The sequence below is a fragment of the Peromyscus maniculatus genome, chromosome 7, assembly GCF_049852395.1.
Source record: "Peromyscus maniculatus bairdii isolate BWxNUB_F1_BW_parent chromosome 7, HU_Pman_BW_mat_3.1, whole genome shotgun sequence".
Classification (NCBI taxonomy): domain Eukaryota; kingdom Metazoa; phylum Chordata; class Mammalia; order Rodentia; family Cricetidae; genus Peromyscus; species Peromyscus maniculatus.
The window spans coordinates 62,814,328-62,841,192 of record NC_134858.1 but is presented as its reverse complement, the minus strand read 5'-3'; the positions used below and the strand labels follow the sequence as shown (position 1 = coordinate 62,841,192).

General features: G+C 43.7%; 1 protein-coding gene across 1 annotated transcript in view; it reads right to left on the bottom strand.

The window, feature by feature from the left end:
* Positions 1-26,728, bottom strand: part of Ubap1l (ubiquitin associated protein 1 like) — a 30,641-nt gene extending 3,913 nt beyond the window's left edge. The window contains exons 1-3 of the mRNA XM_006979333.4: positions 17,128-26,728; positions 11,881-12,465; positions 500-709 (exon numbers count right to left, since the gene is read on the bottom strand). Coding sequence (XP_006979395.2) covers positions 500-709; positions 11,881-12,465; positions 17,128-17,487 — 1,155 coding nt within the window. The 5' untranslated portion in view covers positions 17,488-26,728. The remainder of the gene's footprint in view (positions 1-499; positions 710-11,880; positions 12,466-17,127) is intronic.
* Between the last annotated feature and the right edge of the window lie 137 nt (positions 26,729-26,865).

The window sequence follows — 26,865 nt, the reverse complement described above, 5'->3', positions numbered from 1 at the left end:
CATATTTGCATACACACACACACACACACACACACACACACACACACACAGCACAGCACACACATGAGCAAATACACACATACAGATATCTCTCAGTAGAGATTGTCCTATTGGACAGTTCTAGAGAGGTTCTTGGTTGTCTAAAGCTCCAGCCTCCTGTATTTGGGGCACGGACTAGGATTGGGTTTGACTATGGAGATTCCCCCAAATGGCCATGGGGATTCCTGCTGAAGTCCCGTGGAGGGGAAGCAGTAAGGCCTAGAAATTCAATCACAAACTTGGTAATTTGTGCCAAGGTGAGGTTCTGCCTCTAAAGAGACGGACTCAAGGGCTGGAGCTCTAGACCAATGGTAGAGAGGTTGCCGACTATGTACAAGGCCCGTGGGTCCCCAGCACTGCAAGAGAGGAGACGGGAGAGGGAGAGGGAGGGCGCAAACCCTTTGCAAGTTCAAGGTCAAAAGCTCCAGCATGGCAGCCCCTCAGCCCGGGGCCCACTCACCTGGCTCAGGCTCTGCCTTCCTGTCTTCTGCAGAGCCACAATGGCCCTTCCCAGGGGATAGCCCAAAGCAACCACTGGCCCGATGAGGTCTTGCTCCTCCTTGGTCAGAGCAGACAGCAGGTCAGTTGCTGAGTCAGGATGCAATCTATAGGAGTCGAGGGGCTGGGGGGTCCCACTAAGAGGTGGCAAGCAGGTGTATGGGCTGAGGGACTGAAACACAGACAGGGAGGGTAACAGGTCAGTAACCAAAGGAGGTCACAGTCAGCTGGGCTAGACATCTTCAGGGCTGACTTTGCGTCCCACTTTATGCACATTGTGGAGAGCTGTCGGTCCTGCAGGCCCCAACTCATTTTCTATTCACTTTGCCAAGATGTCAACAGAGGCCATCTTGGAACTCCCTCATCAGGCTGTCAGGAGATATAAATCAGAGCATGAGCAAAGGGATTAATTAGCCAAGGGCCTGGCATGCAGAAGCTGTCAGCAAAGGCTCATGTTTCACTTAGCGCCTACAACACTGTAAATGAAATACGACAGGTAGCCTAGGTGTGGTGGTACATGCCTGTAATCATCGCTACTTGGGAGCTGAGGCAGGAGGATTGCTTGATTGCCCAGGAATTCAAGGTGAGCCTGGGCATCATAGTACAAGGTCAGGTCAGGGAGAGATAACAAGAGACAGACAAGGTATATAGCTCAGTTGGTAGTATGTTTGTCTGGAATGCACAAGGTCCTGGGTTCAGTCCTTAGCATCTCATGCACAGAGCATGGTGGTGTACGCCTGTAATGTCAGATGCAAGAAGATAAAAAGTTCAAGGTTGTCCTCAGCTACCATTACAGAGCAGGTCAACCTGGGCTACATGAGATTCTGTTTGAGAGAGAGAGAGAGAGAGAGAGAGAGAGAGAGAGAGAGAGAGAGAGAGAGAGAGAATCATCCAGGTTCAGAGAAGTCAGTGACCCAATGCACAGTACACATTTGAGATATGAACCCTACCTTGAGGTTGCTGTACCCCACAACTCAGTGAGAGGGAACATCTTCCCAGCCACTCTCTCCTGGAGTTTGGCTGAGCCAAGCCCAGCAGGACGGTACTCAAGCATGTTGACTCAGGGGAATGCTGCACTACAGAAGACATTTGCTGAGGACATTCCTGTGTTTGCCTGGCATCATGAGGAAGGACTTCTGTGGTGGTAATCTAATTGTATTGAAATATTATTTTGATTTGTACTGAAATATTAATTTGATTGTATGTTAATAAATAAAGTTGTCTGGGGGTCAGAGCTATTAGAGCCATAGCAAGAGTGTGGCGGTGGTGGCACACGCCTTTAATCCCATAGATATCTGTGTGTTCAGGGTCAGAGCTATTAGAGCCATAGCAAGAGTGTGGCGGTGGTGGCACACGCCTTTAATCCCATAAGATCTCTGTGTGTTCAGGGATACAGCCAGCATTGGAGACATATGCCTTTAAGACCTAGGGGGCTGTACATTCAGACAGTGACGAGGCAGTCATGTGTTTGGGTTTACAACCAATGAGAAGGCAGAACAACATACTTTAAAAATACGAACCGAGAGGAAGTAGGTCTCTTTTCGCGAAGCTGGGACAGCAGGAGGAAGGGTGAGATTTTAGCTCTGAGCTCTGACTTCTTGGCTTTCTCTTTTACATTGTTTCTGTGTTTCTTATTTAATAAGACGGTTGGTTACATCTACATCTGGCGCCCAACGTGACAAGAATCCATTAAAAACTGCTTGGCTTGGCGGCAGGTCCGCTTTCCCGCAAGGGCGGCAGGCAGCCCGCGGCGGCGGCGGCGGCAGCGGCGGCACACGGCGGCCGGCGGCGATTGGCTTCTTAGTCCGAGCTGCTGGCGTCCTAGTCCGGGTAGCAACTTCTAGCCCAGGCCTAGGTCTGTGAGCAGCTTGCCTAAAGCCGGTGCTACAAACAACTCAGACCTGCCCTGCCGAACAGGGCCCTGCCTGTAAAGCCAACGCACATGGTCGGAGCTTAAGGAAGCCAGACCCAAGCCTTGACTCAGCACAAGAGGGAACACGTGGCTGCATTTAAGCTTTAGCCGGCTACGCTTTCTTGTGCGTTCTCTCTTTCCTCTCTCTCTCTCTCTCTCTCTCTCTCTCTCTCTCTGGATTTACACCTGGGACACTAGGTGGCTGCTTTGAAAATCCCCTCGGATTTCTACTGTTCTACGCAGATTTGGTAAGTCATAATATATCAGATATTTTAAAGGAAACTATCTAAAAGAGAATTTTTTTCCACATTAAAAAACAAATGGGTTTTATGTGTACATTGGAAGAAAATTGGTTTTTGTTCGAAATTTTAGGCAGTCTGGCAATGGAACAACTATATAATATTAGTATTGGTGGAATTATGCACCTCATCACTATAATAATCCACATTTTAATATTTAAAAAGATAGTCAATTTAAGTGCCAGGATAACAGCGTTAGAAGAACTTGTTAAACCTGTAAAAATTCAGACAGAAGAAATTAACAATGAAGTTGTTTCAAGTCGGGATCATAAGGTTGCAGAAAGAAAGCCTGTTTTCACACAGTCACCCTTAATTTATCCTGTAACAGTACAGCAGATGCCTGATCAAATGGCTACACAAAATACTTGGGCTCCAATTGAAATGTTGGATTTAAAAAGGTTTAAGGAGGCAATAGTATCTTATGGCATGCATTCCCCATATGTAAAGCAAATGTTAAACACTTGGTCAACATATAATAGGATAGTACCACAGGACTGGCGGGACCTCGCACAAGGTGTTCTGGAACCCAGCCAGAGACTTCAATTTCTGACTTGGTTTAAGGAGGAGGCTAAAAACATAGAAAAACAATGGAGGGATAAAGGAGTACAAGTTTGCCAGGATCAGCTTATGGGCGAAGGCCAATATGCTTCAGCACAAGCACAATGTTTATATGATGTCCAAACCCTAATTTTATGTCGAACGGCAGCCTTGAATGCATGGGACAAAGTTGAGGAACCAGGAAAAAAATCTGAATCATTTACAAAGGTGAAGCAAGGCCCAAAAGAGTCTTTTACAGATTTTTTACAAAGACTGGCTTCAGCAGTAAAGAGAACGGTCTCGGATTCAGAAGCTGGTAAGGCAATAATTGAATCTTTGGCCTTTGAGAATGCGAATGCAGCATGCAAAAGAATAATCAGGCCATTAAGGGCAAGATCTGCACCTATGGAAGATTGGATTAGAGAAACAATTAATGTTGAAGCTGATGAGCATGATGATACATGGGTAGGAGAAGTAATTTCAAAAGGTTTGAGGAGTGTTAGATGTTTTGGATGTGGAAAGCAAGGACATTTGAAAAGGGACTGTAGACAGGTCATTTCCAGAAACAATGTTTCTTCAAGGAACAATGGCAACAGAATGTCCCTTCCTTCTGGAGTATGCAGAAGGTGTGGTAAGGGAAAACACTGGACCAACGAATGTAGATCAACAAAGGACAGACAGGGTAATCCTTTGCCTCAGTCTTCGGGAAACTCCCAGAGGGCCCTCAGGCAGGCCCCCAGTGCAAATCCAGTTCAAACCTTTCCGGCAGCCATAGAGGAAATGCCTGCTCTGGAGAGCGATTAAATAACCAAATGCCTATTGGAATAAATCATGCTGGTCAGAATGATGAAACAGAGAGAATAGAAAATTCAGGAGAAAACATAAAGAAAATTTTTTGGCAAACTTCTATTAATGAACAAAGACCAAAATTAACGATAAAAATAAATGGTGTTTTGTTGTCTGGTCTGGTAGACACAGGTGCGGACGTTACCATAATTGCACCAGAATTTTGGCATCCAACTTGGCCTCTTCAGGAGGTAAACGTTCAACTGTTAGGAATTGGGACATTATCTCAGGTGAAACAGAGTGCAAGATGGCTCGAATGTATAGGTCCAGAAGGACAGAGAGGAAAATTAAAACCATATGTGGCTAACATAACTATGAACCTGTGGGGTCGAGACTTGTTGCAACAATGGAATACTCAGATTAACATCCCTCCAATCTCAGAAACAAATCATAAACTAGCACATGTTACTGAGAGAAATATTAGAAGATATTGTTCTAATGAGTGGTCACCAGCCATCCATATTATACAAGAACAGGGCACAATAACTGATGATCTTCCAAAGACACCAACAGCTCTACCTTTAAAATGGTTAACAGACAAGCCTGTATGGGTCCAGCAATGGCCTTTAACAACAGAGAAACTCCAGGCTTTAGAAGAGCTGGTAGAAGAACAGTTAAATGCTCAGCATATTGAAGAATCAACCAGCCCTTGGAATTCTCCTGTATTTGTTATTAAAAAGAAATCTGGTAAATGGAGAATGGTAACAGACCTTAGGGCAATTAACAAAGTAATTCAGCCAATGGGTTCTCTACAATCTGGGATGCCTTTGCCTACTCTGTTACCAAAAGGATGGCCTCTCATAGTTATTGATTTAAAAGACTGTTTCTTTTCAATACCCTTACAAGAAAAAGACAGAGAAAGATTTGCTTTTACAGTGCCTACTTATAATAATTCTCAACCGGTTAAAAGATTTCAATGGAGGGTCCTCCCACAGGGAATGTTGAATAGCCCAACTCTGTGCCAATATTTTGTACAACAGCCATTGGAAGTGATACGTAAAAAATTTCCTAAATCTATAATTTATCATTATATGGACGATATTTTACTAGCTGACTCAAATGCAGATACTTTAGAAATAATGTTTGAAGAAGTAAAGAAAATTTTGCCTCGCTGGGGATTACAAATTGCTCCTGAAAAGATACAAAGAGGAGATTCTATTAATTATTTAGGATATAAAATAGAGCTACAAAAAATTAGACCCCAAAAGGTGCAAATTCGGAGAGATAGACTACAGACTCTTAATGACTTTCAAAGATTATTTGGAGATATTTCTCATCTACGAACTATTGTTGGGGTAAAAAATGATGAACTGACTAATTTGTTCAAAACCTTAGAAGGTGACAAGGACTTAAATAGTCCAAGAGAATTATCACCTGAAGCTGAGAAAGAATTAGCATTGGTAGAAAAGAAAGTGCATGAAGGACACGTGAATCGTATTGATCCAAAGCTGGATTGCATTTTGGTTATCTTACCTTCTAGGCGTTCTCCTACTGGAATATTAATGCAGAGGGAAGATATTATATTGGAATGGATATTTTTACCAAATAAACCAAATAAAAAATTAAAAACTTATGTGGAAAAAATCTCTGACTTGATTTACAAAGGAAAATTGAGACTTCGTCAATTAGCAGGCATAGACCCAGCAGAAATTGTCGTACCATTAACTAAGGAGGACATTGAAAAATTATGGACAGAAAGTGAACCTTGGCAAAGAGCTTGCAGTAATTTTTTGGGAGAAATTAACAGCAAATATCCCAAAAGCAATAGAATTGATCTTATAAAGAGAGCTGAATGGATCTTGCCTCGAATTGTACGGCAAAAACCCATATCTGGAGTTCGTACATTTTATACAGATGCCAACAAAGAAGGAAAGGCAGGTTACAAATCAGAAAATTTAAGTAAAGTGGTTCAAAGTCCGTATAATTCAGTGCAAAAATCAGAATTGTATGCTATTCTGTTGGTATTAATGGATTTTTCAGAACCTCTCAACATAGTAACTGACTCTCAGTATGCTGAAAGAGTGGTGTTACATATTGAGACTGCAGAATTTATCCCTGATGCTTCAGAATTAACTTCACTATTTATTCAATTACAAGATACAATCAGGAAAAGGAATCATCCTTTATATATAACTCACATTCGATCCCATACTGGTCTGCCAGGCCCTCTAGCACAAGGCAATGAAGAGATTGATAAATTATTGATAGGAAATGTGCTGGAGGCCTCAGAATTTCATAAAAAACATCACGTTAATAGTAAAGGTTTAAAAAAGGATTTTTCCATAACCTGGCAACAAGCCAAAGAAATAATAAAGAAATGTCCTACTTGTTCCTTCTACAATCAGACACCATTACCAGCAGGATGTAACCCAAAGGGTACTCAGAGAAATGAAATCTGGCAGATGGACGTGTTTCACTTTGCAGAATTTGGAAAATTGAAATATGTACACCACACTATCGATACTTATTCAGGATTTCAATGGGCAACTGCTTTGAGTTCTGAAAAAGCTGATTCTGTAATCACTCATTTGCTAGAAGTTATGGCCATCATGGGTATACCTGCACAAATCAAAACTGACAATGCTCCATCATATGTCTCTGTTAAAATGAAACAGTTTTTTGCTTATTACAATATAAAGCATATTACAGGCATACCACATAATCCTACAGGTCAAGCAGTTATAGAAAGATCAAACAGAACTCTAAAGGATATGCTAAATAAACAGAAATGGGTAACAAAAACCCCCAGAAATAGACTGCATAATGCTCTTCTAACTTTGAATTTTCTGAATGCCAATGAGAAAGGAACAACAGCTGCAGAGAGACATTGGATAATAGAAAAAACTACAGAATTAAATCAGCCTATATACTTTAAGGATGTGCTGACCTCAGAATGGAAACCAGGGTATGTATTACATTGGGGACGTGGTTTTGCTTTTGTTTCTACAGGAGAAGATAAGCTGTGGGTACCATCAAAATTGATAAAGGTTCGATTTGAACAAGAGAGACCTCTTAATTAGAGGAGGTGATAGTTCATCAACCAGCATGAACATCCAATTTAAACTAACTTGTACCAGTAACACATGCCTTTTCATTTAATCAGATAATAACTTGCCAAAAAGGAACATCCCCAAAATTAGTCTTGGGGAAAGGTTTTTGTTTTTGTCTTTTAGGAGAATGAAGGTTAAGGAATCTGAAGAACACTGGACAAATGAGACAACTGAAGAAAAGGGACAAATCATCTATCCCAAGAAACAGAGTGAAACGGTGTATGGGTATATATTATCTAAAAAAAATTTTATGTCTTCCTAAAGGTTTGTTTCTGCTTTTCTCTAAAGATTTAACACTCTTGGTTTTCTAATAGTCCCAGTTCAATTAAAATTTAAAGCTGACTTTGGAGTTGGAGAATGGCTCTCTCCTTCTTTAAAATCAAGCATGTTGTTAAAAGGAAAATGCAAACTCCCTGTATCATGCCAGAATAAGAGCCATCTTCTGCTATGGTACAGGACAAAAGCAAAATTAATTAAGGGACTATTCTATTACTAATCTCAACTCTGATTCTATTCTGATTCTTTAAACTTTTCTCAAAGTACAAATTTTATATCAAAATTTACAAGATTAATATATATATATATACATTTTAAACTTTGTTAAGATATGAATGGTCACATAGAGTACTAACTAATTCTAGAAAAAAGGCTAGCTGCATATATATGTTTTTGTGTTCGAGTCTCTTATCAGTTTTCTGCAGGAAATCATGGCCAGGCCTAACATCAACTGAAGTCTCCAGAAAGAAGATGGGGCCCCACAACAACAACAATTCCACGTGGACAATAATAATATCATTAAGCTGACAAACATCATCCATAGATCAGCTTTGAACTACAAGGTGCTCAGAGCAATTTTGAGATGACTAGCTGAGATGATCCAGTCTCAAAGACTACTTGAATAAGGACTTGAGATAAACCCTGAACTTTGGCATTATACACAGACTGGATAGTGAAGGATATAGTTACCTCTCTTAGAATTTGACAATTAACCTAAAATTTTTCTTTCAGGATAAAGAAAACTTCGCCCATACCCAGCAGGAAGCAATTTTAAGAATACGACGCCCACATTCCCAAAGAGGTGGTGTGGGGCAGGTGGTTTTTTGGTCTTTTTAATGGGTTCTGGGTCTGGGATAATTTTCAGTATTTAGGGGGGTTGGTTACAAGTTATTGTCAAGGGTTAGGAAAAAGGCTAAGCAAAGGAGATTAGATTTAAGGTTCTTGTTTAAAAAAAAAAAAGAAAGAAAGAAAGAAAGAAGGAAAGAAAGAAAGAAAGAAAGAAAAAAAAAGAAAGAAAAGAGAAAGACAATTACTAGTTTTAAATACTTTACATTGGATTGAATTGTTTTATATTGTACACAAATTTGAAACTGATATTGTTAGAAAATGCTATATGTATATTTCTAATTGTATTTATTCCATCCATTTAACAATGTAATGCAAATTTCTGATCCTTGAATGTTATTATTATCAACTATTAGGATATAAAGAAATGAAAGCTAGTAGTTAGACATTATCATAGAACTTGTAGTCATATTAGATATGTTTTAAAAATTGAGCAGAGATGTTTTAGACAGGTCATCTTCAAACCCTTCAGAGATCTACAGAATATGGCATTTAAAATATTTTAATAACTTAGAAAATTTTTCTTTTTTGAGACATGTCGGCTCCTGGCAGTACCAATCTACTTTAGAGAAAATATGGGCATTGAAGAAACTGCATATGGAGTCAACTTTCATTCTGGCAAAAGTTAGCCACTGGACAACAAAGTATCCTCGAATCAACAGGACAAAATGGACAGACAGATCACGAAACAAGGGACTACTGATTCTTGCCAAAACAAGTGTGGTTATGGCTTTATCAAAAGGCATCTTCTGAGGCCAGGACAATATGGCCCCATCCCTGAAGTGGCCTTCGCATCCGGAAAAGGTACGGTGCCCTTTTCTTCGAAGGCAGCTTAACAGGCAGAGGGCCGATGGATTCTGTTGTACAATGGAACAGCAGCTGAAAGCTCATGCCTCTCAAAAGTAGACTGGCATTTAATAGAGGGATGTGGAGAAGAAGGGGATGCTGAGATGAAGCCATATATACACAGCCAAGAAGAATGGACAGCTGAATTAAAAAACTGTCAACAATTTCCAGAATTTAAAATCCTGAATCATGACAGGACACTAGTGGAATTCAGGTGTTTCTGGTACGTGGACTGCTCTCACCCAATGTGAGGTTGAACTGTTGACCTTGTGTACATCCTACTTCACAAATGAGTCTGTCAGATACACTAAGCCTATAGGCTGAAGATGATGCCCCAACACTGCGGAGAAACCTCAGGTGACTGCCCAGGCAGCTGGCTGTTTCTGTCAACTCAAAAAATTTTTTTTGGAAGTTGCTTGCATGCACTTCCTGTTTTTATTTTTGTTAGCTAATATTGTTCCCTTCTTGGGTCTCTGAGGGAGTTGAAGATTAGTTAGTTATGGTTGAAGATTAGTTAGTTATAGTTGAAAATTAATTAGGATAGAAAGTACATTAGATACATCTTGGAATTATCAAAATAGGATAGATAATGGAATTATTTTCTCTGATTCGTTAAATACCTGTTTAGGTATTTATTACTTGTATATATTGTATATAGTTATTGTACTTTTGTATATAGTTTTTCTTTTGTTAGTCATAACCTTTTGCTTTTTTTCTTTTTATTAAAATAGAAAAGGGGAAATGTGGTGGTAATCTAATTGTATTGAAATATTATTTTGATTTGTACTGAAATATTAATTTGATTGTATGTTAATAAATAAAGTTGTCTGGGGGTCAGAGCTATTAGAGCCATAGCAAGAGTGTGGCGGTGGTGGCACACGCCTTTAATCCCATAGATATCTGTGTGTTCAGGGTCAGAGCTATTAGAGCCATAGCAAGAGTGTGGCGGTGGTGGCACACGCCTTTAATCCCATAAGATCTCTGTGTGTTCAGGGATACAGCCAGCATTGGAGACATATGCCTTTAAGACCTAGGGGGCTGTACATTCAGACAGTGACGAGGCAGTCATGTGTTTGGGTTTACAACCAATGAGAAGGCAGAACAACATACTTTAAAAATACGAACCGAGAGGAAGTAGGTCTCTTTTCGCGAAGCTGGGACAGCAGGAGGAAGGGTGAGATTTTAGCTCTGAGCTCTGACTTCTTGGCTTTCTCTTTTACATTGTTTCTGTGTTTCTTATTTAATAAGACGGTTGGTTACATCTACAGACTTCCCAGCTAGGAACCAAACTATCGAGGCACTGGTGGCACACCATCGGACTTCTTCCCTCCCCTGAGGGAAAACCAGGTGCTGCCTTGCTTCTGGGGCCTTGGTTAATACATGGGACATATGGATTCCCCACGTGTCACCACTTTTCCAGGATGAGGAACATCCAGATTTGAGCAGTGGTATTACTTTTGTCTTTGAAAGAGACTCTAAATAAATAAATAGATAGATAGATAAATAAATAAAAAGACTCTTAGCTACTGTCTGCCTCAGTTTCCTTATGCCTCTTCCTCCTGCCCCAGCTGCTTCCCCTAACTAGGGTTGTTGCTAAAGTTGAATTTTTAGAAAACAACTTGTTTAATAACTATGTAGCACAGAGTAGCCTTAAAGTAGCTATGTAGCCAAAATTGGTCCCACACTGGCAATCCTCCTGCTTCAGTCTCCTGAGTTGCGGAGATTACAAGTGTGTACCACCGTGCTCTGCTAATGACAGTGAAGAGCTTTTCCGGCATCAACATCTAGAAGCTGCCCAGCTCCCCGAGCCCCTCCTGTCACGCGGATCCACTTTATAAGTAGAGAGGGTGGCGCAGAGTGGCCCAGCAACCCAGCCCGACTCCTGGACTCTCTCTTTTGGATTCAATTTCTCCTTGGCCTTTTCTGTAGCACCTCGGTGTCTGACTGGGACAGAACGCTGTGCCCAAGCACCATATTCTGCTACCAGTCCGGATCTACCTCGGTCTTCCCTGGATCTAGGACTTATGGACCCTGAAATCTACTTAATAGAAAAAAGATATAAATACAAAATTTTTCACAGCTGAGCTGCCCAGATTGTAAGTTCCTCTGGACTCTAGGCTCCCGAGCTGCCCAGATCGTAAGTTTCTCTAGACTCTAGGCTCACTTCTGCACCCGGAACTTTCTGCGACTCCCTCCGCCCTGGTCTTGCCCGCTACACCAGGCTTGTCTGTCAAAAGCTGATCCCACAGCTGAGTCTAGGCCTCTCTCCACGTCCTCTCGACCAGCTCTCTTTGTCCTGTGGGTGTCTGGTGGGAAGCAACTGTTCCGTGAACATTTCTTTATTGAGCTGCCGGCCTCTCCAGCCTGCTCAGTGTGAAGCCCCAGATTTGAGTCTGCAGAAGGCACGCACTGAGCTCCCCCTGTTGGTAGGGTCTACTGTGCCCAGGAAACAAATGAATATTATCCACCCCTAGAAGAATTCATATTCCACTGCAAGAGAAAGATGGGACTAGAAACTACGGTTGTTAATCATTGTGACAGACGCCCATGTGGGAAATCAAGAGCCTCCAAGCCGGATATACCGGGCTGCAGGAGGGACAGGACCACAGGGCCAGGTGCGAGCAGATGAGTAGAGAGCAGTGCAGGGAGGAAGGAACCCAGGCTGGGGACCCTCAGCTTGGAAGCCTTGGCTGAGGGCCTGTGGCCTTGGAGGAGAACCCACAGTTCTTACAGCGACAGTAGGCTTGTGGCTCCGCAGTGGAGGCATGGCGTCGGCGGTGGAGGGTCGTGGGGGCAGCTCAGGGATGCTGGGGGGCTGCGGTGCTAGGCCAGGGGCTGGCGAAGGGCTGGCACTCAGGCTCAGAGTGCGGTGGCCTCGGAAGCGGTGCAGAAGGGCCCGAGGACACGTGGCCAGCCTGCTCTCCGAGAGCCGGCGCCGGGCACCAGCCAGCTCAGACCTCATGTTTCGCAGCACACCCAGGGAGTAGCGGCGATGGCCTATAGGGGAGCCGGGCTGAGGGCTGCTGGAGTCCATCTCCTCCTCGCTGGCAGAGGAGGCATCTTCCTCATCCCCCTTCTCCTCTACTTCTTCTTCTTCTTCTTCCTCCTCTTCTTCCTCCTCGGGAGGTTCTTGTAGTCCAGCCTCTGGGCCTCTGACTTCAGCAGGTGCAGGCACCAGACTGCCATTTGGACTGACCAGTAAGAACCAGGCTGGAGGTGCTGATGCAATCCCCGGGTCATGACACTGTTGGGGACAAGGTCCTCGGATGGCTGCTTCCACCCAGAAGAGAGCCTTCCTCTCCAGGCTGAAGTCATACTGCGGAGAGATGGGTGACGTGAGGCTCAACTGTGGCAAGCCAGGGCCGTGGAGACACAGCCCTCAGTGCTCCCCTGGGGACCCTGTTCAGTCCAATTTTCCAGATGGGGAAAGCTCCTGGCTCTAAGCTCTGGGTATCCTCACAGCCCACTCCCATCCTCCTTTACAGGTGTTTTTCTGAGGCTGACAGACTTCATAACAGTTCAATGGCAAGCCCTGACATGAAGGGCAAATGGAGTAATGAGTTAACAGTATTAACCATGGTAGAACTCCAATATTTAAAACCCGTCACCATTCAGTACGTCACTGAACAACAGCAACCTCAAGACACTACAGTAGAAACCACTTTTGTGGTCTGGGGGCTTAGGTCAGTGGGCAGAGGGGCTTGCCCAGCACACACAAATCTCTGGGTTCCAACCCCGATACCACATAAACTGGACATGGTCACGCACACCTGTGGGCTAAGGACTTGAGAGGTAGAAGCAGGAAAAGAGGAAGTTCAAGGTCCTTCTGGGCTACATGGTGAATTTAAGACCCTCCTAGACTACATAAAACCTTCTTTCAAAAGCAATGTGTTCTTGGCCAAGGAGCTCTCAGCTGGGCCCAGATCACTGGCCACAGAGCTGTCAGCCTGAGAAGGAGGTCCAGCAGACAAACTTCTTCAGACAATGGTAATACCTGTCCTCACTCCCTCTGCTGATACCCAAGATTATTTCAGGGCCCAGAAAACATAACAATCTAATCTTCATTGAACTCTACTTGGTGGGTTCAGGAGTCCTCCCTGTTTTCCAGACTAGAAAACGAGGCTCAGGTGATGCTATTTGTTGGGGACGGGTAGGTGGTGAGTGGCTGCTCTGTGTTTCTGTCTCTCTGACTACAGAGCCTCCTCCACTGCATGTCAGGTACTTAAAAGCAGAATAGAGCTGGGCAGTGGTGACACACACCTTTAGTCCCAGCACTAGGAGGCAGTGCCAGGCGAATCTCTGTGAGTTCAAGGCCAGCCTGGTCTACAGAACAAGTTCCAGGACAGCCAAGGCTACACAGAGAAACCCTGTCTCAACAAACCAACTGAAAAAAAGAGCAGAACAGAGCCAGATGTGATGATCCCAGCAATGGGGGCAGAGGCAGGCAGATCTCTATGAGTTCCAGGCCAGCCTGGTTCTACATAGAGAGATAGAGGCCAGTCAAGATTACATCATAGTGAAATGCTCACTATGGAAAGACAAAAAAGAGAAAGCAAGCAGACTAGAGCCCACATAAGTAATCTAACGGGAGTTGACAAATGAGGCAAAAACCAGAGTCTTCCCACCACTTATCTTTAAAGTTAAGAACAAAAAATATACAATTCTGCTAAAAATATCACTATTTTAGCTCAGTGGTCAAACACTTGCATGGCGTGCACAAGGCTCTGGGCTCCATCCCCATCACAGCACAGAGAAGCAGCTCCAGGAGGCCGTTCAGAGTTCTCTCTCCTATGGCTAACGGAGGAAAGCGTCTGGGGAACGGAGTGTTGGTGGTGGGAAGCAGGGAGAAGAGGTGGGGGGCAGAAGGACACACAAACTCTGGACTCACAGTGCGGACACTCTCCCCTCTGCTGACAGAGCTCTACCTTGGGGACAGGGACATAGCTCAGCTGATCCAGCGTGAGTGCCAGTCCAGAGCTAGAGACCACGCTTTGTTCCTCTCCAGCTTCGGGGCCCAGGCCTGCCCAGGCACACCGCAGGCCCATGTGAATATGCAGGAAAGATGACCAGAGAGACTGGAGCAAGAGCAGGCATGGAAGGAAAGACAGCGGAGAAGACAAGACAGCTTCACACCAGACACAGCGGAAGAGGAGACTGAAAGACAGAGCCAGTGCGACTCAGAGCGGCGAAGACACACAATCCAATAAAACACCCACACTTCCTATTTCAAAACTACACAAGGTGGATCTAAACTTCATATAAAAAGACAAGCAGGGAAGAACAGTCAGATAAACTCTGGGGAGAAAAATACAATCAAGCATGCCTGGTTTTTCCAGTTCTTAAAAATTAAACTGCGATTCTTTGCAGGCAGATTAAAGGTACTTGATAGAAAGTCCCCAAATAGACCTTAAGTAATAAAGAGACTCTACAAAGAGTACTTTATAAGCAATAAAGAGACATCTCGAGCAATCGGGAAAGGAGTGACCAGTGAGTAAGTGTCAGCGAGGGGGAAAGAGTCCACCACACACCAAATGCAACAAAGGCATCCGGGGGTCGAGTATCTGAGGAGGAAGAACTGGGAGAAAACAGGAGCACGCCTTTCTAGTCTCATTTAGAGATGCTTCTTCTGAATCTAAGTCCAGAAGCCACCACACACACACACACACACACACACACACACACACACACACACGCGCGCGCACACACACACGCACACACACGCACACACGCATGCATGCGCACACACACGTGTGTGCACGCACGCTGTGTGCACAGAGAAAACAATAACAGTCCAACAGAAAGGAGTGAGCAGTTCTAAGGCGAGCCCACAGAAAGAACAAATGACTCTTGAGTGATGAGAAGCTGCTGGACCTCATTTGTCAACTGAGAAAGGCAGAGGAAGATTGCCCGGAGATGCCATTTGCCTGTCCCTTGTCCAGTCAGGTTTGTCGACCTCTCTTGAAGCTGGGAGAAAAAAGCCACTCTTATAATGAAGACCAGGGGATATCAGTATGAACCAGTGGAGGGCAATTTATGCAAATCCTGAAGGATCTTTGTATATAGGCAAGTAGTTTCCAGAACAACCTAACTATCCAGCAAGAGCGGACTAGTTCAACAAGTTTCCTATGATAATAATACAAAATACAATGAAAAACAAAACTAAAACTCTCTATAGACTGATAAAATCTTATAAGCCAAGTGGTGGTGGTGCATGCCTTTAATTCCAGCACTCGGGAGGCAGAAGCAAGCCCATTTCTGAGTTCAAGGCCAGGCTACAGAGTGAGTTCCAGGACAGCCAGAGTCATATAGTGAAATCTTACCTTGAAAAACAAACAAACAACAAAAACTTAATAATACATTGAAATGAAAACAAAAAGAAATACCCATGAGCAAAAAGGAAAAAGAAGGGGCTGGAGAGATGGCTCAGTGGTTAAGGGTGCTGGCTGCTCTTCCAGAGGTCCTGAGTTCAATTCCCAGCACCCACATGGCAGCTCAAAACTGTCTGTAACTCCAAGATCCGACACCCTCCCACAGGCATACATGCAGACAAAACACCAATGCATATAAAATAAAAATAATTTTTTTTTAAAAAAAAGAAAAAGTGGGTGGTTATTTTTGCACATGCACACATAAGGACTTCTGGTTAGTGCCTTCTATGTAAGACTGACAACCAAGTTCCTCTCCTCGGTGGCACAGGCCTGTGTCAGAGAAGGATAGGCCACAGTGCAGGCTGCAGGGAGACTCAGAGCTGTGTACAAAGAGCAGGGCCTGGGCACCATGTTGAGTGCTCTGGAGGCCACTGGAGCCTCTCCACTCGGCCGCCCAGGTCTCTCCATCCTAGACCGTGCTCTGCGCTCTCTGCTCTGAATTCCCAGGACCACTCCCCTCTCCCTCCTGTGGGTGGTTTTTTTTTTTTTTACATTATCTCTTATTCATTAGGTCCTACTTTTAGCTAAGGCAAAAGGATCTGGAGACTGGGACTAAATGTCAGTCTTGCCTCAGGCAATGACTGAAAAAATCCTATTTGTTCTCTGCACCTCAGGTTTCTCCCGTGCCGAGTGAGTAGGAGCTGACTCAGATCCTTTTTGTTGTTTGGTTTTTGCCGTCTCACTATGTAGACCAGGCTGTCTTGGAACGCAGGATCTTCCTGCCTCAGCCTCTCAAGTGCTTGGATTATATAGCATGCGCTACCACACATGCGAGCCCCAGATCAACTTGAAAGCTCTTGGCAATTTTACTTTTTTATGTGGATCTGTGTCTACCTTAGGATATATCTGTGCTATGATATAGGCAACTCCTCTACCCGAGCCACAGCCCTGCGGTTTAGTATACATGTAAATGCAATGTATCTCCCCCAAAATCTTTAAGTAAACTTGATTCTGTAGAAACTTAATTCATTTTTATCCTGAGAGGGGGCTTGAGGTCCTTTCAGGCCCTAGCCAGTGTGCTGGGCTCTGGACTACTATTCCCCATGAGCCTACACAGAATGCTTCTTCCTTTCTTATTTTGAGACAGGGTTTCTCTGTGTAGCTCTGGCTGTCCTGGAATTAGCTCTGTAGACCAGGTTGATCTTGAACTGACAGAGATCTGCCTGCCTCTGCCTCCCAAGTGCTGGGATTAAAGGCGTGCACCACCACCGCCTGGCTAGCTGCTTGTACTTTTTTTTTTTTTCAAAGAGATTCTGGAAATGGAGTCTTATCACCAAGAGTGATTTCTAACGGCTGATGGGGAGGAGGGGATGAAGTGGAGCACACTGGCAGTGACAAGCAGCTCACACAGGCAGGCTCTCGGCTGATCTAGGAAACAACTCCATCACCCAGACCCCAGCCTTCTCCTTGGAACCCATTAGCTTCCTTTCAGACTCCCTCGACGGTTGGAAAGCAAACCAAGCTTCCCTTTACAATCATGAGACAGGCCCCAGGGACCCGGTCTCAGATGTCAGATCCAGGGACAGAGCCAGATAGTCAGACTCACTTACCATGGAGCCCAGCAGAAGCTCTCTACAGTCCGGGACACTGAGCTCTGGAGCAGGGTGGGGCTCTGTGTCCATCGCAAAGCCCTTGGGCACCTTGAAGGGGACACCATCAAGGGCGTTCATCCTGCCAGAGAATGGTGGAGCTGTCTCAGAAGACCGATGGCAGGGAGAGGGTGTAGAGTCCTCAGAACGAGCCTCAGGCCACACTCTCCTGTGTGGAGGGCCCCACAGCTGGAAGGAAAAGAAGAAGTGGCCAGTGCTGTACAGGGAAGAAATGAGTAGAACCCAGAGCATCCATATTGACTGTTTCATGTCCAAGTCATGAGTTACCAGGCATGTCCCAGCTGTGCCCACAGGCTGCATGCACCCCCAAGATAGCTATAAATAAAGCCCAATACAAAACTATAAACTTACTTAAAACATTGTAAAATGTTTTTTCAATTATTTTCCTGTGCCATTCTCCTGCAAGTTATCCTCTGACCTCCACCCACATGATATGCTGCATATGCATATCACACACATACACACACACACACACACACACACACACACACACACACACACAATAAATAAATAAATGCAGTATTTTTTAAAGAACAAAATAAAGTGGAGGAATTATATAACTGCACAGCTCCATAGACTCAGGATGCCCTGGAGCTGGAGTTACAAGTGGTTTGACCATAAGCTGCCTGACATGGGTGCTAGGAACAGAACTCTGGTCCTCTTAAAGTAGGAAGTGTTCTTACCACACAGCGATCTCTCAGGCTGAGCTGCGTTCTTTTTTCTGGAGTGCAGGGAGGTCCAAACCCAGAGCTTTGCTTTCCTAAGCAAGCAACCCTCTCTTTATTAATTCTAAGAAACATGGGGCTAGGATACTATCTAATGGGACAGCGTTTGCCTGATCTTCATGAGGCTTTGGGCTTGATACCCAGAGCAACAAAAACAAACCTCCCAACAAAAACAAAACCCACAAAAAAAAAAAGCCTTAAGTCATAGCAGTTTAGGACTAAAAGGCAACTTCCTCAACCTAGTGAAGAATATCCCCAACCATCTACAGCAAACACCCTGTTCAAAGTGAGATAGTGAACGATGTCCTCAAGGCTGTGGCAAACAGGGTGTCAGAGCACTTTGTCTTCTGTCCCATGTGGACCAGATAGTAGCTTGTGCAAGAAGGGAAGAAAACTAATACACATACAGATTGGAAAGGAAGGAAACAACCATTTTGGTAGATCACAGTTACAGGAGAAAACTCCAAAAGAATCTATGAACAAGCTCTTCGAATTCTTAACACAGTTTAGAAAGGACACTGGCTACGCAGTCACCATACAAAGTAAATTGCATCCTTATACGTGAACAATAAACCATGTAAAAGAATTTTTTAATTTAAGATTGAATTTTTAAAAATAGAGCATTGGTATTTATTGCTATTACATACACCACAAGGACTTAATCTAACACAGTATGTGCAAGACCTCTATATAGAAAACGAAAAGCTATTAGATTAAATGGAGGAACATACCCTGCTGGAAGATAATAAAATTCTCTACAAACTGATTTGTAGATCCCAAAGATCATAATTCTATCACATTTTTTGGCGTAAATTGGCATGCTAATTCTAAAATTAAATGGGTTACAAAGAACCAAGAAAATCTAGGGCAATTGTTTTTTAATGTGTATGTGCATCTACATGAATGTAAATGATATGTACGCAGGTTCCCACAGAGGTAAGAGTGTTATGAGCTGCTCAACATGGGGTTTGGAGTCTAACCTTGGGCCTCTGTAAGCATAGGAAGTGGTCTTAGCCACTGAGCCATCTCCCTAGTCCCAGTGCAATCTTAAAAAACAAAACAACAAAAACAAAGTGAGAAAGGAGAAAGAGGGGAGACAGGCAGAGAGAGACACAGAGAGAGACAGACTACCAGAGATTGCCTTTAATCTAGCACTTGGAGGCAGAAGCAGGAGAATCTGTGTGTGTGTAAGGTCAGCCTGGTCCACTTATTGAGGTCCAAGCCAGTCAGGGCTACATAGTGAGACCCTTTCCCCCAAACTAGAGAAAACAAACAATAAAACCCCCCAAACAACAAGGCAGCAAACAGAAAGAAATGTGTGGTGGTGAGACAGGGGCCTTCAAACAGACCAGAATGGAAATAATCCAGAGACAGCCATACAATACAGGCCCTTAATTAACGACCATTTGCTCTGCAGAAGAGTGGAAAAGACCACTCAGTAAATGTTCTGGATCAACCCGATATCCATCTGGAGGGAAGAATGAAGCAATCTTGGGTCTGAAGGTATAGCACAGTGGTAGCACACTTGCTTAGTTTAAATGAACCTTAGAACTGGAAAAACTTAACCTCTACTTCACATCATACCTAAATTCAATCCTACAATTCTAGATGTAAAATAGCAAAGATAAAAAAAAACAAAGCTTGGGGTTGGGGATTTAGCTCAGTGGCAGAGCGCTTGCCTAGCAAGCACAAGGCCCTGGGTTCCGTCCTCAGCTCCGGAAAACAAACAAACAAACAAACAAACAAACAAACAAACAAACAAACAAAAGCTTTAGCACACACCTTTAATCCCAGAACTAGAGGCAGGCAGAGGGAGGCAAAACTCTGAGTTCAAGGCTAGCCTGGTCTACAGAGCAAGTTTCAGGCTAGCCAGGGCTACACAGAGAAACGGTCTCTAAAAACCAAAACAAACAACAGTAAAAAAACAAAACAAAACAAAAAAAACCCAAACAAACAACTCATACACCTATGTGTGTATACATACATACATACATACATACATATATACATATATGATAAGAGTATGCACTCATATTTAATTTTATGAGTGTTTTACCTGCCTGTGTGTTGTGCATGTGTGTGTGCCTAGTGCGTTTCAACACTAGAAGAGGACATCAGATGCCCTGGAACTGGAGTTACAATTGTAAACCACCATGTGGGTGCTGAGAACTAAACCCGGGTTCCTTGAAAGAGCAGCAAGTGTTCATAACAGGTGAGTCATCTCTCTAGCCCCAAACAAACACTTCTACTTGTTTGTAAGGTGTTCATTTTTATAAAACTGGTCTCAAATCAGTGTGCAGGTGAGCCTTTGGATGCTTCAACATCTCCACCCATTCCCAGGAAGACCAAAGCCTTCATAATCTCAAGTTGGGGGAATAAAAAAGGGGAGCACAATGACTATTATAAAAACAAAAATCAAGTGCAGGCGACTGTCTCGAGAGTCCATCATGCTGCCGGTGCTACCACCAGGGTTGTACAAGGACTGCATTTCCCAAATGGCCATGCAATGGTTTGGGCGTCAAAGGTTTTGAACATGACCTGGGTCATCTTTTCATGGTTGCTCTTAGAGTTTAGGGGAGCCTCAGAGAGCAGTGTGGGGTACTCCTCGGGGGCCACACACACCTCATTGTAGAAGGCACGGCTAGATCATCTCCATGTGGCCCCGTTTGGTAGCAATAAAAATGCCTTGCTCCATGGGATACTTCAGGGTCAGGATGCTTTTCTTGCTCTGGCCTTCAACACCCACATATGAGTCCTTTTGGCTCAAGTCCACCATCACACCCTGGCAGCTCAAGATGGAGGTATAGACTTCTGGGGGAGTATGGTTGCTGGTGAAGCTGATTTTACAAATGTAGCCATGACATCACCCATGGAGAACTGGGTGACTGGGGTGGACTGGCAGTGGAGGACTCTGAGGTCTGTGCTCTCAGGGCAGACATGGACTCCCAAGATGAAGGTCTTAGAGAAGTCTACAAAAGACTCGTGTTGCAGAGCTGGTCTTGGTGGCACAGGTCTCTAATCCTAGCTACTTAGAACACTGAGGTAGAGGATCACAAGTTCAATGCCTACCTGGGCTGCAGAATGAGTTTAAGTCTAGCCTGGGCAATTTAGTGAGACTCTGTTTTAACATAAAAGTAAAGAGGGTGGGCTATAGAGCTCAGTGGTACGATACTTATGTAGCGGGCAGGAGGTCCTCAGTTAATCCCCAGTATCACATTATATAGATACACACAAAGAAAAAAAGGCTAACCATGAAGAAAATACTGATAAATGGGATTAAAGTTAGAAGTCTTAGTCATCAGAGTTTAACGACAACCACAGAATGGGAGATGATATTTGCAAAATATCTCCTAACAAAGGACTCATATTCAGCCTATACAATGAACTTCTACAAACAATAGGAAGTTTTAAAATGTCATTAGGAGGATATCCAAATGGCCAATAGATATAGGATGTAATATTTAACCTCTTTAGTCATTGGGTATAGAAACAAACAGTGACCCACACATCAGTCATGAATAGCTCAAATTAAGGCCTGGCCATGACACGCTGTTGAAGATGTGAACGTCTGTAACTCTCATGCACTGTTGGGAAGGATGTCAATCAGGACTGGCCCGGTATCTACCAAGACTGAAATTCTACAACTAAAAATGCATCTTCATATCACTTGTCTTTTACACAGGGTTTAATAATGAGTTCACTGTCTTTGGAAAACAAAATAAAACTCTTTCACATAGAATTCAAGCTCACAACTACCTATAACGTAAACTAAATTCCTATCACATCCCGGCAGTTTAGTAACAGTCAGGAGCCAGGACCAGGGTATGCCTCTGGCCCCAAACAATCGGTCAGCCCTGGCAGGGTGACACAAAGCCCTGCTGTTTGGGGTCACTGTGTGGTCATCCTGTTCCCAATAGGACAGGCTCACGTAGAGATGTTGGGTGACTAATCTGGGAGCAGACAGGTCAAGTGAAGGCAGGTGGCCAAAGCCCTTAATTCCCTCATCTCCTCCCCAGTCTATTTCTTCTCATCACGGTGTCTTCCAGCCTTTCGTCTCTTCCTGCCTGAATCCATGTCACTGCATGTCAGTGAGTGGCTACTTATGCCCCTCTATGGGCAAGATCAGAAGAGTCTTGGGGGAAAATCTGCCTTGTCGGCTCATTTTTACTGGATACCTGTGAGGCCTAAGGATGTTACAGGAGACTCAGGAAAGCTAAGCAGGTTTTAACATCCTCAGATTTATCTTTCAGTCACAGCTACCCTTGAATTATAGAGAAGGAAAAGCCCAGATCCTATTGAAGCTCCAGAATAAATTCTTGTCCACTTGAGATACAGACATAACAATCCCTCTTCCCATCTTCCACTCGACATCTGCATCCTTAATGATTGTTTTCTGCACAGCCTTGAACTGGCTTCTAATTTGGAGAGTCTGAGGGTCTCTTTCTGAAGAACAGCAAAGGCCACAGTGGATTGGAGCTAGTTATAACACCCTAAAATGCATCGGGGGAGTGCCTCCAGAAGAGGCAGCCTAGTCCTCATGGGACTTAGGAAAGCGTTAGGAAATATATGGGGTTTAACTTGGGTATCAAAGGGTAGAAGGATGGATTGTGAGCAGAAAAATGATCAAAGAGCAGGCATCCAGAGAAGAAACAGTGGCAGACAGACAGCAGATACAGGAATCTGCAGGGTGGGGTGAGAGGGTCACAAGTGAATGAACAGTATGTACACTCCGAAGTAAGATTCATGGTAGATTAGGGTCCTGCTTGGGAGGATTTTAAATATTTTTATATTTGTTTATTTACTTATTTATTTAGAGTGTGTGTGTGTGTGTGTGTGTGTGTGTGTGTGTGTGTGTGTGTGTGTTTCCTGAGGTCAGAGGAAGGTATTGGATGAATCTCCTGAACTGGAGCTACAGACTTTTGTGAGCTGCCATATAGGTGCTGGGAATTGAACCTGGGTTCTTTGGAACAGCAGTGAGTCCTCTTAACCACGGAGCCATCTCTCCAGCCCCAAGGGCTTTAAGTTTTGAGCTGAGTTCTGACTCCAATCAGCAGGTGGCAGACAAAGCCCTGAGGTGCTGGGATGGGGTGGGGTATACAAGGAAAGCAAGGATGTACTTCAACAAACTATATAATCCAGACTTCTCAATTCCCAGCTCATGTGCCCATTGGGCAAATCTAAGTATGGGGCTGGAGACTGGAGAAAGCTGTAGTGACTGGCCTAGGTGGGGGCCTAGCAAGGAATGACTCCCCACTGTACTCTACATGACTTCATCCTTGCTTAGAGCTTCGATTACCTGCCAACAATTCCCACCTTCTCCATGTCTCCTCTGAGATCAAACTCATGAACACCTGCCTACAAGGCACCTCCCAAGAAGCTTAGAGTGCCTCTAATTTAACACACACAAAGTGAAGTTCACCTTTCTTCCCCCAAATTCCTCCCCAGAGGTCTCTGTCTCAGGTATAATGAGCTGTTGCAGGGTGCTAACACTCACTCGACACTTTCCTTTACCACCTCCCATCTCAAGTCCTCTGCCAAGTTTAAGAGTCTGCCTGTGGCACCTCCATGGCTAACACGGGAACCCAAGCTGGTTTCAGTGTTACCTCACTGAGCAGCTCACCTGTTGAACTTCTCTTGTGCTACTATTGCATTTTTGTTCTACACACAGAAGTGTGATCATTTCAAACTACAAAATTAAGCCACCATTCTTCCTCTTTCCATAGTTCTCAGGTGCTTTCCAAATAAAAATTAAAATTCTAAAGGCTTGCAATAGCTAAACTCTGTGTGTGTGTGTGTGTGTGTGTGTGTGTGTGTGTGTGTGTGTGTGTGTGTGTTGTCTTTTTGAGACAGTTGAGACAGGGTTTCTCTAGGTAGACCTGGCTGCCCTGGAACTTGCTCTGTAGGTCAGGCTGGCCTTGAATTTACAGGAATCTGCCTGCTTCTTCCTTTGAAGTGCTGGGATTAAAGGAATACACCACCACACCCAGCACTAGGCTGATTCTTACCCACGTAACTCCAGACAGAGTAGCCATGGTCCCTTGACCCCATAGCACCTCTGCAGAACTACTCCTGATTCTGCCTGTGTTTTTCTCTCTTCTCAACAATTAAAAACTTTTTTCCCCAGAGCTGAAACATCACCTGCTCAAAGCAGCTTTCTCCAAGAGCAGCTTTCAGCAATCTTTCCTAATCACTTTTTGAGCCAGTTTTGAGTCCCCAGACTGTCCTTGAATTTCTAAACAGCAGAGGATGGCCTTCAACTTCTGATCTTCCTGCCTTTACCTCCTAAGTGTGGAATCTGGTTTTATAGGGTGCTGGGGACTGAAGCCAGGGTTTCATGCATGCTAGGTAAGCATGTGCCAATTAAACTACATTCCCAGCTCCCTCCTCCTTTTACTCTGACCCTTAGTGTACGCTGGGAACCAGGACACACATGTAGATGGAACAGTGACTTACTCTTACTACATGACACTTTAGATAATCTCACTTAAATGTGTTATCTGTCTGAAGTCAGTTTCTACTTTGTGATCTCATAGAGCTCTCTAAATACTCAGAACAGTTTTGGATTGTTGTATTAACGGCCATCTTCCTTTTAACCTGTGTTCTCTGTGGGGTTATAGGATATTTCTCAGCATCCACGAGCACTTTGTATGAAACATCTGGGCAATGAAAATACAGATGTGTTAGTAGCACCATCACAGTGACAACGAAGAACTCTTCCAGTGCAGCTACGGTATCAGTGAAAACTAGTCTAGATGGAGAAAGATGGAGAAAGCTTTCACAAAGTTTTTACTTCTCTCAACACCAGGAAAGCAGGAATTCTGTTCACCCCTTTTTATGCTCTTAGCACCTAAGTTACAATACCTGGAAAATGGAAAACCAAAAGCCATCTCCCAAAGGATACAGCTCTAATCCTCGCTTTCTCATCCTCACAGGAACCAATAAAGCTGAAACTACCTACTGATGTGCGGTCATACAAGGCAAACACCACACTACCTGCCTCGAACGCCTCAATTTTTGATTCAGAGATTATGAGAAAACAAGCTTATTCCAAAGCCAAATGGAATTTGCTTTGGAAACAAAATCTTCAGCAGCAGCCAGGTGTGGCAATCAGGAACTTCTATGTAGATTTATACAAAAGTACACAGCTCGTTCAAGTTAACTCACAAGGTAAAGCAGCTGAAAGAAGCATTTTTAAATGTATGGTTAAAAAAAGAAGCTAACTGAAAATAAGACACAGTTTGTACTTACCTTGTAATCTCCAGGAGAGCTTCCCTGTGGACAGACTATGAAGACATGAACAGTACAACAGATGGTGTAATCCCAGCTAAGCTTTTTTAAAAGTCACATGGACATGGAAACATAAAGAGTTTTAGAGAGATTAAGCTGGCTGGCTTGTTGCAGCAAATTCTCAGACAGCAGACTCCACTAAATACTTAGTATTTAACATACAATGACTCTTTCCGCTCATGGCTTGTGTTTACCTAATTCCTTAAAAACTTGTGTTAGTCTCTTACAAGTTCTGGTTTGGGGATGTGTGTATTTTTTTTTTCCATATAGAATATAATTAATCTGGGCCCGGAGCAGAGGCTCAGTGGTTAAAAGTACTGGCTGCTCTTCCAGAGGACCTGGGTTTGATCCCCAGCATCCATATGGTGGCTCAGAACTATCTCTAACTCCAATCCCAAGGGACTGGACTCTCTTCTGGCCTGTGGGCACCAGGCATGCATGAAGTGCAAACACATACATGCAGGCATAACACCCATTAACATAAAATATTAAGAAATATTTTTAAGAAAGAATATGATAAATCAACAATTAGTTAACTTTCTGATTTATCTTTGAATTTTATTTCATTTTATTAAACATTGATGTTGAATATATGTAGAATTTAGGTAAAAGTGAAAAATAAAAAAAAATGAATTGGCAAAGGTAAACAGAATTATAGATCTAAATTCTGCTGATTGAAAAGACTAAGATGACGGGAGGTGGTGGCACATGCCTTCAATCCCAGCACTTGGGAGGCAGAGGCAGGCGGATCTCTGTGAGTTCGAGGCCAGCCTGGTCTAGTGAGTTCCAGGACAGGTTCCCAAGCTACACAGAGAAACCCTGTCTTGAAAAACTAAAAAAAAAAAAAAGAGAGAAAGAAAGGAAGGAAGGAAGGAAGGAAGGAAGGAAGGAAGGAAGGAAGGAAGGAAGGAAGGGAGGGAGGGAAGGAAGAAAAAAAACCCTAAGAAATGACTAATGGCAGCTGCTGCTACAGCTCACAGGCAGGCAATATACCAGGAAACTTAGCAAACGAAAAACGAACAAAAATAACACTCTCTTTATAAGAGCCTTGCCGACACCAAATATAGATCAGGAGTAGCTTTTCTCCACTCAGAGTTCAACGCCTCCTTTTCTGGGTCAGTTGCTGAACCTCCCTAGTTCCTGCCCATCGACGCTGGTATCCATGGTGACAGGGCCATACTGTCACAACTCATACAATCCATTGCTGCTCTTCCTGCAGCTCATCTCAGAGCAGGAAGTGAAGAGCTCAAAGGAAAAGGTACACAGGCCTGTCGGTCAGGGGAAGCTAACTGTATCAGACCTTAAAACTCATAAGCTCGGACACACTGGGAAAAAACAGCCCGTTCCCTAGCTGTCCGGTATAAAGCAGTTCTGTTCCCTAGACGTACAGTAGAATGCACAACTGAGCAATATATATTAAACTACAACAAGGGACAAGGGTGTTAGTATGTCACACCTAAGGGCTCCCAATTCCACCTCATTTCCAAAGTTGATGGTGATCTTTCTTGCTATCCAGAGTCAGATTTTACAGTCCAAGTTTTGCATTTACAATCATTTTTCTGCAGCAAACACCTGTTTATTAAATTTGGAGTGAAATGCTTTAGCAATGTGAAGATGAAATGTGTTAAATGATTCAAGAGAGGATAAATCAGGGGCAAAGGCTCAA